Source organism: Lacerta agilis, chromosome 11, assembly GCF_009819535.1.
Source record: "Lacerta agilis isolate rLacAgi1 chromosome 11, rLacAgi1.pri, whole genome shotgun sequence".
Lineage (NCBI taxonomy): Eukaryota > Metazoa > Chordata > Lepidosauria > Squamata > Lacertidae > Lacerta > Lacerta agilis.
The window spans coordinates 14779600-14792716 of NC_046322.1; the positions used below are offsets into that span (position 1 = coordinate 14779600).

Below are 13117 nucleotides of genomic sequence, written 5' to 3' on the forward strand. Positions count from 1 at the left end.
CATTAAATGTGCACTCTGTAGCGGACCTCCTTCGCAATGGTTTATTTTGAAATCTTTAATATAACATTTTAGTTTCCTGCTAATGTTGCTTTGGGTGTATACTTTATATTTGACTTTATTCAGTCACGTTTTCTCCTACATGGTTTTATTTGATGTCTTAGTGTGTTGTAAACCTCTTTGAGTCGTCCCCCCCCTTTAAATATAAAACAGTATAGAAATAGAATTAATAATGATAATAATATGTGATGATCTGCTTGCTGATTTAGGTTAGTAAAACCAAACGTCGATGGTTCAGAGGGCTGCTGCAAACCACAGGCAATAGATACAGAATTAACAATCCCAATGTCCTGTCTGAAAATATGTGTACTTTAATGTTACAAAACGTCCCTAGGAAGGATACAACATTTTGCTGCTCCTTCACCACCTCTGCTGTAATCCAGTCAGGGATATTGGATGATTAGATCATTAAAAAAGAAGAAATACAACAATCAAAACAAAGCTAGAACCAAGCCCTAAATCTTGTGCCAAAGGTGGGGAAGAACACAAAGATTGCAGTGGCTAAATTGGAGGATTAAGGGGTTGGTTGGTTGGTTGGTTGGTGGGTAGGTAGGTAGGTGCAGAATGGTTTCTGTTTAATGCTCCAGTCCCTTCTACAACACATGATGAGGGGGGGGGCACTCTTAACAGCAATAGTCTTTGCTTATCTGTCCAGAACATAAGATCTAAGGGATGAGACCACTTTCCAAAGGGGAGCCTTTCTCACAAACCACGCGAGCCAAAGATCTCCCTCCTCATATTGTCTGCCACGGTTTACCAATGGACTGGATGTGCTCCTTCGCTTTCATCCTCAGTGCAGCAATGCTGGTGTTGCGGGGGTCCACCTCTTCCAGTGGGAATTTGTCCACAAAGTTTGTCCCGCACTGGTAAGGCGGTGGAGGCCCCATGGCTCCTAGGGGTTGCAAGGTGTGTCCCATGGGGGGAGAGTTTAGGAAAGGGGGAGGGGTGTAGCTGCTGGGGAGGCTCTGTGGGGAAGCCACGAATCCTGGCAAAGTCTGCAGGGGGCTGGTGTTGGGCATGGGCGGGTTCAGCCACGAGTCCAGGGGCAAGTTGCTGCCAATGGCCCCGATGGCAGAGGGCTGAGGTGAGCGGTTGAAGGAGAGGATGGGGGAATCCTGCAACTTCATGGATGTCACCTCCAGCTTCTCTTGACGCCTCCACTTGGCTCTCCGGTTCTGAAACCAAACCTAAAGGGAAAAGGAAAAACCACATAAATACAAAGCAGACACATACCCTCCAACATTTCTCGGATGAAAATAGAGACATCCAATTCTACATCAGGAAGCTTCTCCTGCTTTTGATCTTCTGCACACAAAGACGTCATATACACATCCACATTGGCCACCTTGAGCCAGTGACAATGCATTCAAAAAACGAGAAAGCAAAGGAAAACATGGTGTTGCGTAAAATCCACACATGCTAATTTATAGGCGTAGATGCAGATTTGGAAACAACAAGCAGGAATCACCCAAGGACTTCCGTCAGTACAAACCTGGTGCAAGAACCTCTGCTTGTGCAATGGGGCTTTCTCTCTTTCCTCCTTCTCACCCCCTGGATTTGGCTCTGGGGGGAATGGGGAGAACCCCAGAACAGGACACGGGGTAAGGACAGGAGGGGATCATTTCATCTGGCAAGCTGCAATGCTCATAGGATGTTCACCATTAACAAATTACAAGCCCTGTAATTTAAGTAGAAATATAATGCAGCTCAGGGATATGGCTAAGGAAAGGCTGTGATGCAGTGAGCTGTGAGCCTATCCAGTCAGCCATGCAGGTGCTAAATTGTTGATGAGCCCCTCCTGCTCTCCCTCCTGAAGCTTCGTTAACCTGGACTTGGGCCAGGCAGCCCTTGCAATAGAGGGGTCCTTCAGTGGGCAGCGAGGAGGTTCAGGCAGAGGAAGCCAGAATTTATGAGGCAAATATCCTGGCTATGTTCCCCAGTGGGGTCTGGGGAGCTTATTGCATCCCACTGTGCCGCTCAAGCCCGTGTCTGCCAACTTGAAAGGCAGAGCGGGTATGACCTGGGAGTGTGTCCCTGCCATGGAAGAGCCTCCGTCTCCAGCATGATTTGTAGTTGGTTCCTCCATAATTCGGACAATTGACATTAATCAAGAGGTGCTCCTGGACCGACATATGCTAATAGGCTGCAATCAGTCAGCTGCCAAAAGGACAGGGCTTGGGTCTTTGAAAGTATCTGAATGTTTTCTTTGAAGCTTGAGAATCCTTACAATGGCTGGGAAAGGAAGGTGGAGTATAAGGTGCTTTGTGATTTCTTATGGTTTTGAAATGGTCTCCTTTTTCCTGTCCTCCCCTATATAATGAAAAGGACGTGTGTAGCCGATGCTATGTTATTCTGTTTGTTACTTTGGAAAAGAGGGGGGGGAGGCTTTTGATTTATGCTCAACAAGGAATTTAACAAGGTTTTACTATGCCCTCCCCCCCCTCGACTGAGGCTGAATGGACTTTATTTAAAATTATTCCTGGACTGCTATTGGAAGAATGCAGTGGGTGGGCGGGGGGAGAATGAACTGCTGACGAACAGCTGCGGTAAAGAGGCTGAATTTGAGAAAAGATATTGCTTTTAACTGTGTGCCGAGGAAGAACTCCAGAGCGGAATTTTAATGGCAGAGTTTGGCTATGCATTCTGCGAGTTATTTGTGGCTGCAGCTCATTTGCTAGTCTGTAAACAGCGGAAGGAATGGAATGTGGCCTTGTACCATCCAGATAAACATTGCAAAGAACTGAACAATGGAAGATAGTAATTAACTCTCCCAGCACACCAGGTCTGGAACAACAATGTATATTGTGAAGTGGATTATTTATTTATAAGATGTAACCGAGGTGCTGTTTGCAAGGTGAAAAAAGTGTGGAAGAATGGTTTAACGGCAAGTGAAGGATGTCACTTCACTTGCAAGGTGAAAAAAGTGTGGAAGAATGGTTTAACAGCAAGTGAAGGATGTCAACTGGACTCTAAATAAGAAATGATGTGGCCATGTGAGGAAATGATGATGATCCTATGTTTGGAACAGCAGTGGGAAACCTGATTTTAAGAAAGTGTATTAAATTAATATAAATTGGTTTGATTTGTAATAATTTGGAAAATTAATTTTAATAAATTGAAAAGTATATATAAAGTGGGACACTTGGCTACCCCAGAGTCGGGGTGGCCAAATGCACATTCCATGCAATTTTCAAAATGCACATTCCATGCAATTTTCAATCATGAGTTTTCAGATATGTGAAAATATATCTCTTGTATATTAAATGAGACTTGTGAAACTGGCCTAGCTCATAGGTGAACAGCCAAATCACAGTAATTTGCCTTAAAGCCTAAATAATCACAAGGTGCTGCAGGACCCTGTTTTCATTTAAGTAAATGAGATCCCCAAGGGTGCTTTAATAGTAGAATTTTGCCTCCCATCTGCCTTTCACTGAAAGTCAACCAGCACTATTTGATTGTCCAAAGAAAAAGAGCTTCTCTCTCATATACTTTCTGAGTTTTAGATGCTGGCCAAAATCCTTTAAAACCCATACCAAGCCCTGAGCTCCCTTAGTTAATTCAAACTTGACGGGTTAAAAAAGAAACCCCCTGCAGGCAGTTTTGTCTCATGCTCCCCATCAAATAATTCCCCTTAGTCCATAAACCCAAATCTGCTCTCATTACCCACTAGAAGGGATAAAATTAGTGCTGGTTTTTGGAAGCTGCTTTTTTAAAAACACACACTTTTGGAAACCCTCCCAGATTTTTTCCCTTCTTCTTTTTACAGATGACTAGTAAATATTTCAGGCTTCTCAAACATTTTCGTGATCCAGGGATTACAGATCATTCAGCTTTAATTAAGCCTGTGAAAAACCTCCCACTTACAATTTAGCGGGTGGGGTGGGGGAGAAATCCCCAACTTTCTTCTTCTTTTCGGTGGGAACTGAAGTTTCTGAGAAGCAGCGAAAGTGGCGGCTCACGCATACACCTCTTTGCAACACACTTTACAACTGGTGGGATCCAGCCAAGGTTAAGTGCCTTACTTTTAAGTCCTTGGTGGGGGGAAAAAACCCTATCTACATAGGTTTCCACACACAATAGGATCCCGATGCAATAAGGAGGTAAATATTGCTCCTTGACACTTCCCCTCAATTTCTATGAAGAGTGTGTATTGAGGGGCTCTTTCTTTCTCTGCAAAGTTCTTCAGCAATGATTCATAACCTCGTCTAAAAAAATTAGGCTCTCACAACGCAATTCATTTAGAGAAAAACACGGGCACCGTTAAGAGCTTAGCTGGTTGCTGCACAGCAAATATACAGTGGTACCTCACATTACATACGCTTCAGGTTACATACTCTGCTAACCCAGAAATAACGCTTCAGGATAAGAACTTTGCTTCAGGATAAGAACAGAAATTGTGCTCTAGCGGCGCAGTGGCAGTGGGAGGTCCCATGAGCTAAAATGGTGCTTCAGGTTAAGAACAGTTTCAGGTTAAGAACAAATTAAGTTCTTAACCCGAGGTACCACTGTATATGCTTTTGCTCCGCATTAATTGCTGCTTGCGGCGTAGTTTGAACTTGTGCAGGATCCTGTCAAATTTAGAACTCTGGGAGATCAGGGTTCTAAATCACACCAGGGGGGTGAGATCAGAGTTTGCTCAGGTACAGCAAACTCCCCTTCTCCAGAGCTTCAGTCCCCAACATGTGGGAGGCTGCGCCAATGAGAACATGGGGGAGCAGACAAGGGGCTCCTCCCTTCTCCCCCCCCCCACAGAGCAGTTCCTTATGCATCACCACAAGAGAGGGAAAAAGAAGGCCCAGATCTGCCTTAAAAGTGCACGTGCCGCTTTAAGATACATAGATAACACATTTAGAAATAATTGCTGGAATTTCAATAGAAGTATATAATGCATCTTACCGCATTGCGGAAGTGAACTGTGCCTGCTCAGCCTGCTGTCTGGGGGCTAACTATTGATGGGCAACTTCAAGGCCCTTCTTGATTTTCAAACTGGGCTTGGACTGAACAGCCCTTCAGATAAAAGGCTGCAAAGTTGGACACGTGGGGCAGGATTCAACTCAATGGTTGCATGCACGGAATAAGGTCTGCTTGCTTGTACAAGTGGACATCCTGCTCTTTGGCTGTTACGTGTCCTCTTGCATGCTCCCTAAATCTGCTCCGGAGGGTTGGGATGGGGGGTGTGTGTACCCAAAATAGCATGTGGGGCTAGAAGTCTCAGTGCTCAAGCAGACCTTGTTCCATGCACACATACCCTGCTTAGCACTAAGTTGAATGAAGGAGGGGCAAGAAGGAAGAATACATACACAAGAGTCCTATAGGCACCACAATGCATACATGGTGTTACTGCACGTAGATGGGGCCAAACCAACTATTAGGTAGATCAGGGGTCCCCAAACTAAGGCCCAGGGGCAAGATGCGGCCCAATTGCCTTCTAAATCCGGCCTGCGGACAGTCCAGGAATCAGCGTGTTTTTACATGAGTAGAATGTGTCTTTTTATTTAAAATTCGTCTCTCGGTTATTTGTGGGGCCTGCCTGGTGTTTTTACATGAGTAGAATGAGTGCTTTTATTCAAAATGCATCTCTGGGTTATTTGTGGGGCATAGGAATTCATTCATATTTTTTTCCCAAAATATAGTCCGCCCCCCCACCCCACAAGGTCTGAGGGACAGTGGATCGGCACCTGCTGAAAAGGTTTGCCGACCCCTGAGGTAGATTGAAGTGACTTTTTTTGGATGACAAATGCTAAGAGGTAGAGAGGGACCATGAGATGTTGGAAGGCAGAGCTGTGCGTGTAACACACAGTGTTGTTGACATCCGTCTGTCTCAGGAGAAAATGGAGTGCGCTTCCAGGGGTGAAGTGCATGCTTGGGCAGTGTATATGGAAGTCCTGGGCTGCCCAGAAGTCAAGACTCCCCTCTCAGCCTCGCTGATGGTGTCCAAAGGAAAGCAGAACAATATGTTGGGCACCAGCTTGGCTGTAGGAGTTGCTGGAAGTGTGCCCCATTATTATTATTATTATTATTATTATTATTATTATTATTATTATTATTATTAAATTTGTAGACCACCCCTCACCTGTAGATCTCAAGGCAGTTCACGACATGGGGCTCCTGCTTAGAAATGTGTTGTGAAGGACATTCTCTTGTCTACAGTGTTGCAGGAAGATTCAACTGCAGGTCCAGTTGGCTTCTAGACATGTCAGGAAGGGAACTGCCTGTCGCCTTCTTGAGCCAAGGCAGAGTGAGTAGCTCCATGTGCACAAAAGGGATGGGTGCACATCAGTTCTACCTCCACTTCAGCCAATGGGGTGGCCCAATGGGCTTCAGTTTACACCAAAGCCCTGATGAAGCACTGCCACCTCTTACCCCAGACACTGGGCGCATGCCTTTAAGTCTATCGTGAAATGGGAAAGGAGGCAGCTGTGGGCCTTCTCACCCGCTAGCTTCCAAGTTCTGTTGCCTTTCCCCTTCCTTACCTGCTGTAGCAAGCAGGTCTCCAGGTGCATTGCTGGATTAAACCCTGAGGAGAACCCCTAGGCAGTCGAAATCTCCGGGTCCCCTGCTCTAGTGGGATAACATTTAACTAAGAAAGCTTGGTTCTAATTTTATTTCAAGATCAAATCAATGTTGTTTTGATCCGTTTGTCGCGGGGCCGTTAAAAGTCACTCTGCCTGTTTGGTAATCCAGCACTGTCCAGGGTTCAGCAGGTGAAGTAGTGGGACAAACAGACACAGACACACACCCGGACTGGGGACCAAGTGGGTTGACATTATCTGCAGCTGCATTGGGAAATTTAAACGGATGTGTGCTTTTAAATGGGAGGCAATCCTGCACTCCCCATCCACAGCTTATCACTGGGAAAGGGAAGCAGGTAATAAAAGAAACCCTGCTCTCAGTTTTGCAATGCCGCTAGAGGCTAGAATGGAGCAATAAATTCAAATTCAGAAGCAAGAAAATGAACAAAAAGAGCTTGAAAAACCTGCCTCTCTGTGGGATTGCTAGATGCAAAGGTGCCGATTACATAGGCTGTATTTCAAATGACATAATATTATTCCACATCCCAGACCAGTGGTGGACCTACATTTTGGGGGGTCCCGAAGCTTGAACTGTTATGGGGACCCCTTTGCAACCAGCAACAAGGTCTGGGTAACCATAGTTATCTTCTTCAGTGGGGCTGTTCCACGACAGATCACCACTATTGACTTTGGGATTCCCTCAAACATTGCAGGAAAGCTGGTTCTTGTTTAACGAATCCCTAACTTCCATGCAAAGGGTTGTAGCAAGAAGAACATGGAAAGAGGTGCCAATTGCACATGCTATTTCCGGAGCATTCAAAGAATTTGAAAATTAAGCCTAATTGTCACATACTTGGGAAACTAATACTAACCTAAGGTGCTTTTTTATTTTATTTTATTTTACTATAGTTTCTCCTTTCCTTTTCTGTCTCACCCTCTCTTACCCCCAAATCTATGGTGCCCTATAAATAAATAAATAAATAAATAAATAAGGAACTTCCAATAAGTTTAAAAACACATACATCAATGTAAATGATATTTCAAATTGCATGATCTACCAAAACAACGACAAACCAACCAACATCTTTCTCCTGTGCTGGACATTGCATGATTAGGAGGATTCCTAGCCAGAGTATCTGAAACTAAACACTAATAATTAGAGAGAGATAGCGGTCTGAAGTGTTTAAAAAAAGGCAGATTAAGGAAAATCCTTTACTATGTATGCAAAGTCTGAAATTATATCCGGGGTGGGGTGGGGGGGCCCTTTTACTGGATTAGCAGGGAAAGGCTGCTTTTGACTAAGGTCTTCTAATGAAGATGAGAATCTGAGGATTAACTGTCCAAGATTTCACCATGTGGCTAGATGGAGAAGGAGGAGGAGGAGGAAGAGAAGACCACCTGCCATTTTACCTGGACTCTCACTTCAGGTAGGTTGACCTTCATAGCCAGCTCCTCTCGGCTATAGACATCGGGATAGTGGGATTTCTCAAAGGCTCGCTCAAGTTCGTGCAGCTGGTAGGTGGTGAAGGTTGTCCGGTTCCTCCGGTGTTTCTTTTTGGGCTGGTCTTCATCAGACAGTTTGCCGTCGCTGTTGTTGCAAGTGGCCAGCTCTGGACTCAAGCACTCCTCTGAGCGTTTGGAGCAGTAGGGGTCTGGGGGGGGGGAGAAGAAGAAGAAGAGATTAGACGACCCACCAACAAATTAAGACAGAGCTCATGGATTTAAGGCTGTAACCTTGTACACACTTACCTGGGGGTAAGTCCCATTGAAATCAGTAGAACTTACTTCTGAGCAGGCATGCATAGGATTGGGCAGCCAAGCTGGTTCACACCAGCATGTCTCCCTGATGCTAAGCACATTTGAGTGAACGTAAGTATACCACTGATTTCAACGTAATTTGCTTCCAAATTTAATAAATCCAGACTTCTTGTCTTGATTTGCTTTAACGTTTTGAGCTGGTTTCACAGAGAACTAATAGAGATAGATGATATAGATAGATAGATAGATAGATAGATAGATAGAGGGATAGAAGATGATATAGATAGATAGATAGATAGATAGATAGATGATATAGATACATCTCCTTTATCTTTTAAAAGACTTCAAGTGTTTTACAAGAAAGAAAATATGTATTTCTATTAATCAGCACCATATAATCACATTACTTAATAATTAGTGATCTTGCTGTATCCTTCTGTGTGTTCCTCCTTTCTGTTGCCTTCAGTTTTGACTTTATTTCAAAATAAAATCCAGCGTTAAAAGCAACATCGATATTGCTACTGTTTCTACCTTTTGCAGCCTTACCCTGGACCCTAAAACCTATTACGAATATGCAAATACCATTGATTTAGTTGCTTTGAAGTCTGTTAGCTCTGGACTGGAGCAATCCTGTGGGTGCCTGCTCAGAATAATGCTGAACTCAGCAGCTCTGTACCCAACCAAGAAGAAGGAGAAGAAGAGTTTGGATTTGATATCCCGCTTTTTACTACCCGAAGGAGTCTCAAAGCGGCTAACATTCTCCTTTCCCTTCCTCCCCCACAACAAACACTCTGTGAGGTGAGTGGGGCTGAGAGACTTCAGAGAAGTGTGACTAGCCCAAGGTCACCCAGCAGCTGCATGTGGAGGAGTGCAGACACGAACCCGGTTCCCCAGATTACGAGTCTGCCGCTCCTAACCACTACACCAAACTGGCTCTACACCAAACCAAGGATACATGGTCTTCGTCATTTATAAATTATTATGAGTTAATAATATTCTATCAAAATATCTATGAGCGGCCATCGCTCATGTGCTTTGGAAAGGTCTGAGATTGCATCTTGCTGGCTTAGAGCAAAGTCTGCCTAAGCCAGCTTTCCCACTGCTTCCCATGGTGTTGAGCCAGATGCTCACAAGTGGGGCATGATTCACATGACACAAGTACAATGTAGCCTGGGGAAAGCGATTTGAATTTGATGTGCTGGTGAGGATAGAAACTTCACCCAGTCTAGCATCCTGTTCTCACAGCAGCCAACCAGATGCCCACCACAAGAAGCTTGCAAGTAAGGCGGGAGTGCAACAGCACTCTCCCCACTTGGGATTCCCAGGCAACTGGTATTCAAAGGGATATAGAGAGCCAGTGTGGTGCAGTGGTTAAGAGCGGTAGACTCATAATCTGGTGAACCGGGTTCGCTTCTCCGCTCCTCCACATGAAGCTGCTGGGTGACCTTGAGCTAGTCCTTTGAAGTCTCTCAGCCCCACTCACCTCACAGAGTGTTTGTTGTGGGGGAGGGAAGGGAAAGGAGAATGTTAGCCGCTTTGAGACTCTTTCAGGTAGTGATAAAGCGGGATATCAAATCCAAACTCTTCTATAATCTCTGACTGTGGGGGGGAAACATAGCTGGCAAGGCAAGTAGCCATAGATAGGCTTGTCCTCACTAAATTTGTCCAATCCCCTTTAAAATCATGCAAGTTGGTGGACTTCGCTACATATTTTGGAAGCGCAACCCATATAGGCACTGAGTGAGGAACTTTTAATGTTCCAAGATTTAGCTTCATTGGTTGTCCACAAGTTCTAAGTAGAAAAACGTCTCTGCATCCACTTTCTTCATAACCGGCACAATTTTGCACACCTTCATCATGCCCCAAGCTCTTCGTCATAAAGGGAGTTGCTCCAGCCCCGTGATCATTTTGCTTTGCCCCGTTTCTGACTCTTTCCCAGCTCTACGAAACTCTTCTTGAGGTGTGGGGATCAGGACGGGACACAGTATTCTAAAGGTGGTCACACCAGCTAAGCTCTTCCTAACATGAGCAGAGGCGGCAGCCCTCAGAGAGAGGAATTCCTGGATAAAATGGACAGCTCCTAGGCGTATTGGTCCATTGGTTCCGTGCCACTTGATGGATCCATTTGGGAATAAGCTGCACGAGCGTGGCAACCCCAGATGAGATATGAAAACGAGCTTGAAGAACCGGACGAGACCATGTTTCTCTGTCTCCTAAGCTCCAAGGCTATTCCCCCCCCCAAAATTGGAAGCAGTACCCTTAGCGCAGAAGCAAGTCACGCTGACATAATCTGAGCACTTGCCTTCAAGAAGATGAGTTTAGGGTGAGAAATCTGGTCCCCAACATACGTACTTCAGTATAACATGCCATTGTAATGGATGGTGCCTCAGCCCAAGCAGGGAGCTTCACTAATTCAGTGGGACATGCGAATGTGTCCAGTTTCAGTGCCCTTGCCTTAATTTGCCATGCTGTGCTCTGGAAAATGTTCTCTTTCCTTCCTTGCATGCCAGAGTGCCCTTTCTAAAGTTGTACAATTTAAAGAACACCTGCGGCACTGTTTGCTCAAGCAGCCCAAGACACACTCAGTAGGTTGCTCCTTTGAAAAGCACTACCATCACCTGGCATCTGGAAGAGCCGCCTCTCGGAAGCCCTGGAGAGTGGCTGCCAGTCAGTGTAGATAGACAAGACTGAGCTAGATGGACCCATGGTCTGACTCTGTGTTTGGGATTTTTAAAGAGTGGGGTTTTTAGAGGGCATTTGGCTGATCTTTATTATTGTGTCTGAGGCGTCTCACAAAGATGACTGATCTTTCAAATGCTTTCCTCCTCTTCTTCCTCAGTTATCCCCTCCAACACCCCATATTACACTTTACTGATTTTAAAGGCGCCCATTTTTAAAAAATGCAGCCCTCTCTTAATAATATTTTTTATTATTTCTATCCCACCCATCTGACTAGGTTTCCCCAGCCACTCTGGGCGGCTCCCAGCACATAAAACACCAAACATAATAAAGCAAACACAAAATGCTTCCCAAAATAAGAATAATAATGAAGTTATTCGAACTTGCTTCCGAAGGGTGGGGTGGGGGTTAATGGGGGGGGTCTCCTTCAAATTGAAGCAAAGGAACCACACACTTTAGCTGGTCCCAGCAGCTACAGGAGGACTGGGATCCTCCAGTAAGAGGGAGACTATGATCTGACACCCGAATCCGCCCCCCCCCAAAAAACCCTCGCACCCTGCCTTACCTCCGAAGTGTTCTTCCGCGGGCCCTTCCTGGCCCAGCCCAGGCTGCTCGGCTGGCATTTTGGAGAAGCAATCCCTGGGGCTGCGCTTCTCTGCCTCCTTCATGGGCCTGCCTCCGCCACTGGCATCGTGGGCTTGGAAGGCACCCAAAAGGGGGTCTTCTTTGGTAAATCCCAGGATCGCTTCGATGCTGTGGAGCCTAGACGGGTTCCCTCCTCCGCTGGGGCTCCTCACCAAGTGCCCAGTCAGGGAGAAGCCGCCGTCGGTCATGTTCAGGAGGGAGCCTTGCTGCAGGTGCATGGAGCTCTCCTGGTGGCAGGGCAAGGGGCTGGTGTGGGAAAGGGGGAGGGCGAGGGCGAGGAGGACAGCCCTCGATCCTCCCCTTCCAAGGACCCCCGGGGGCTCCCCTATGCCATGCGCGCTCCTTCCTTGCTCAGCCGTCCAACAAGAGCACGACGGAGGGACTCTTCTTCTTCTTCTTCTTCTTCTTCTTCTTCTTCTTCTTCTTCTTCTTTCTTCTTCTTCTTCTTCTTCTTCTTCTTCTTCTTCTTCTTCTTCTTCTTCCGACGGCTAGCAGGATTTGAGAGGCTCTTCAGGCGACAAACTCCCGTCGGGATCTGCTTGTGTCAGAGGGCAGCAGCAGGCGAAGGCGGCTTGCGAGTCCTCGCTGAGCCTAAGCGGCTCTCGGCCCCAGCCGCCCTTCCCGTCTCCTTCCAAGCTGACTGGGCCGGGTCGTCCTCGGACGGCCTAGGATCAGCGGCCAGGATTGGAGTGACCTTTCTCCGGGCAGAGCAAGGAGCTCGCCCGCGCAGCGACGCCACCAGCCCTGCCTGGGAGAGGCGCGGCGGAGGTGCGTCCCGTCGGAGTCTCGCGTGCGCTGCTACTTGCGTGCTCGCGTGCGCTTCCGTGCGCTCCGTCTCCCGGGGGCTTTGTGCGACTTGGGGGCCGGAGGCACCTGAGTTAACGGGGGTGGGGGCTCTCCTTCGCCTCAGGCTCCTCCCCTCGACGGGAAGGGCGGCCCTTCGAGGAAACTGACCAGCGGGGAGGAAGCAGCCAGAGAGAAACGGTCGCCGTCAAGGGAGGCTGAGGTGTGGACGCGCTTTTTTTTTGCTAGGGTTTCGGGGAGGCCTCGATTTCCGACGGGCTAACTCCGGTTGAAGAGGAAAAGGGGTTTTATTTTTCCTTTTTTTAAAGCAGAAAACTTGTTTCAGAAGGACCAGGCGGGGGCAGAGAGAGGGAGGAGCAGGGGAAAGTTTCCAGGAGGAATTTTGGAGCTCGCACACGCACGTCTTAAAAACAAGTGGGTTTTAAAAGAGGGAGATTTTCATGGAGAGGAGCAGCGCTGCTTCTGAAGAGCAGATCTGGTGCTCGGATCCTGCTCGAGGGTTTCCCGCAGACAACTCTGGTTGATCCTTGTGATAACAGGATGCCGACCCAGATGGGCAGCTGGCCTGATCCAGCAGCGCTCGATGCGCACACACAAACACACTTTTAGAAAATCTCCTCCTGCGAACGGGAACAAGAAGATTTCTTTGTCAAGAAGGAGCG

The 13117-nt window shown here is 46.8% G+C and overlaps 1 protein-coding gene across 2 annotated transcripts; it reads right to left on the reverse strand.

The window, feature by feature from the left end:
- Positions 1-751: 751 nt before the first annotated feature.
- Positions 752-11918, reverse strand: RAX (retina and anterior neural fold homeobox). 2 transcript variants are annotated; one of them, XM_033164100.1, is made up of 3 exons: positions 11572-11918; positions 7992-8221; positions 752-1244 (listed from the first exon to the last, which is right to left on the reverse strand). In XM_033164100.1, the coding sequence occupies exons 1-3, from the start codon at positions 11867-11869 to the stop codon at positions 792-794; spliced, it is 981 nt and encodes a 326-aa protein (XP_033019991.1). In that variant the 5' UTR covers positions 11870-11918; the 3' UTR covers positions 752-791. The 2 variants fall into 2 exon arrangements, with proteins under 2 accessions (XP_033019991.1, XP_033019990.1); XM_033164099.1 differs by having other exon boundaries at positions 7980-8221.
- Positions 11919-13117: the final 1199 nt, after the last annotated feature.

Bases quoted from the DNA above. Each gene is read 5' to 3' on its own strand.
- RAX (XM_033164099.1), bottom strand. From the start codon at position 11,869: ATGCACCTGCAGCAAGGCTCCCTCCTGAACATGACCGACGGCGGCTTC. The intron at 8,222-11,571 runs GTAAGGCAGGGT...CCCCCCCCCCAG, and splicing joins CGCGGAAGAACACTTCGGAG to ACCCCTACTGCTCCAAACGC. The intron at 1,245-7,979 runs GTAAAATGGCAG...TTTTCCCTTTAG, and splicing joins TACCTGAAGTGAGAGTCCAG to GTTTGGTTTCAGAACCGGAG.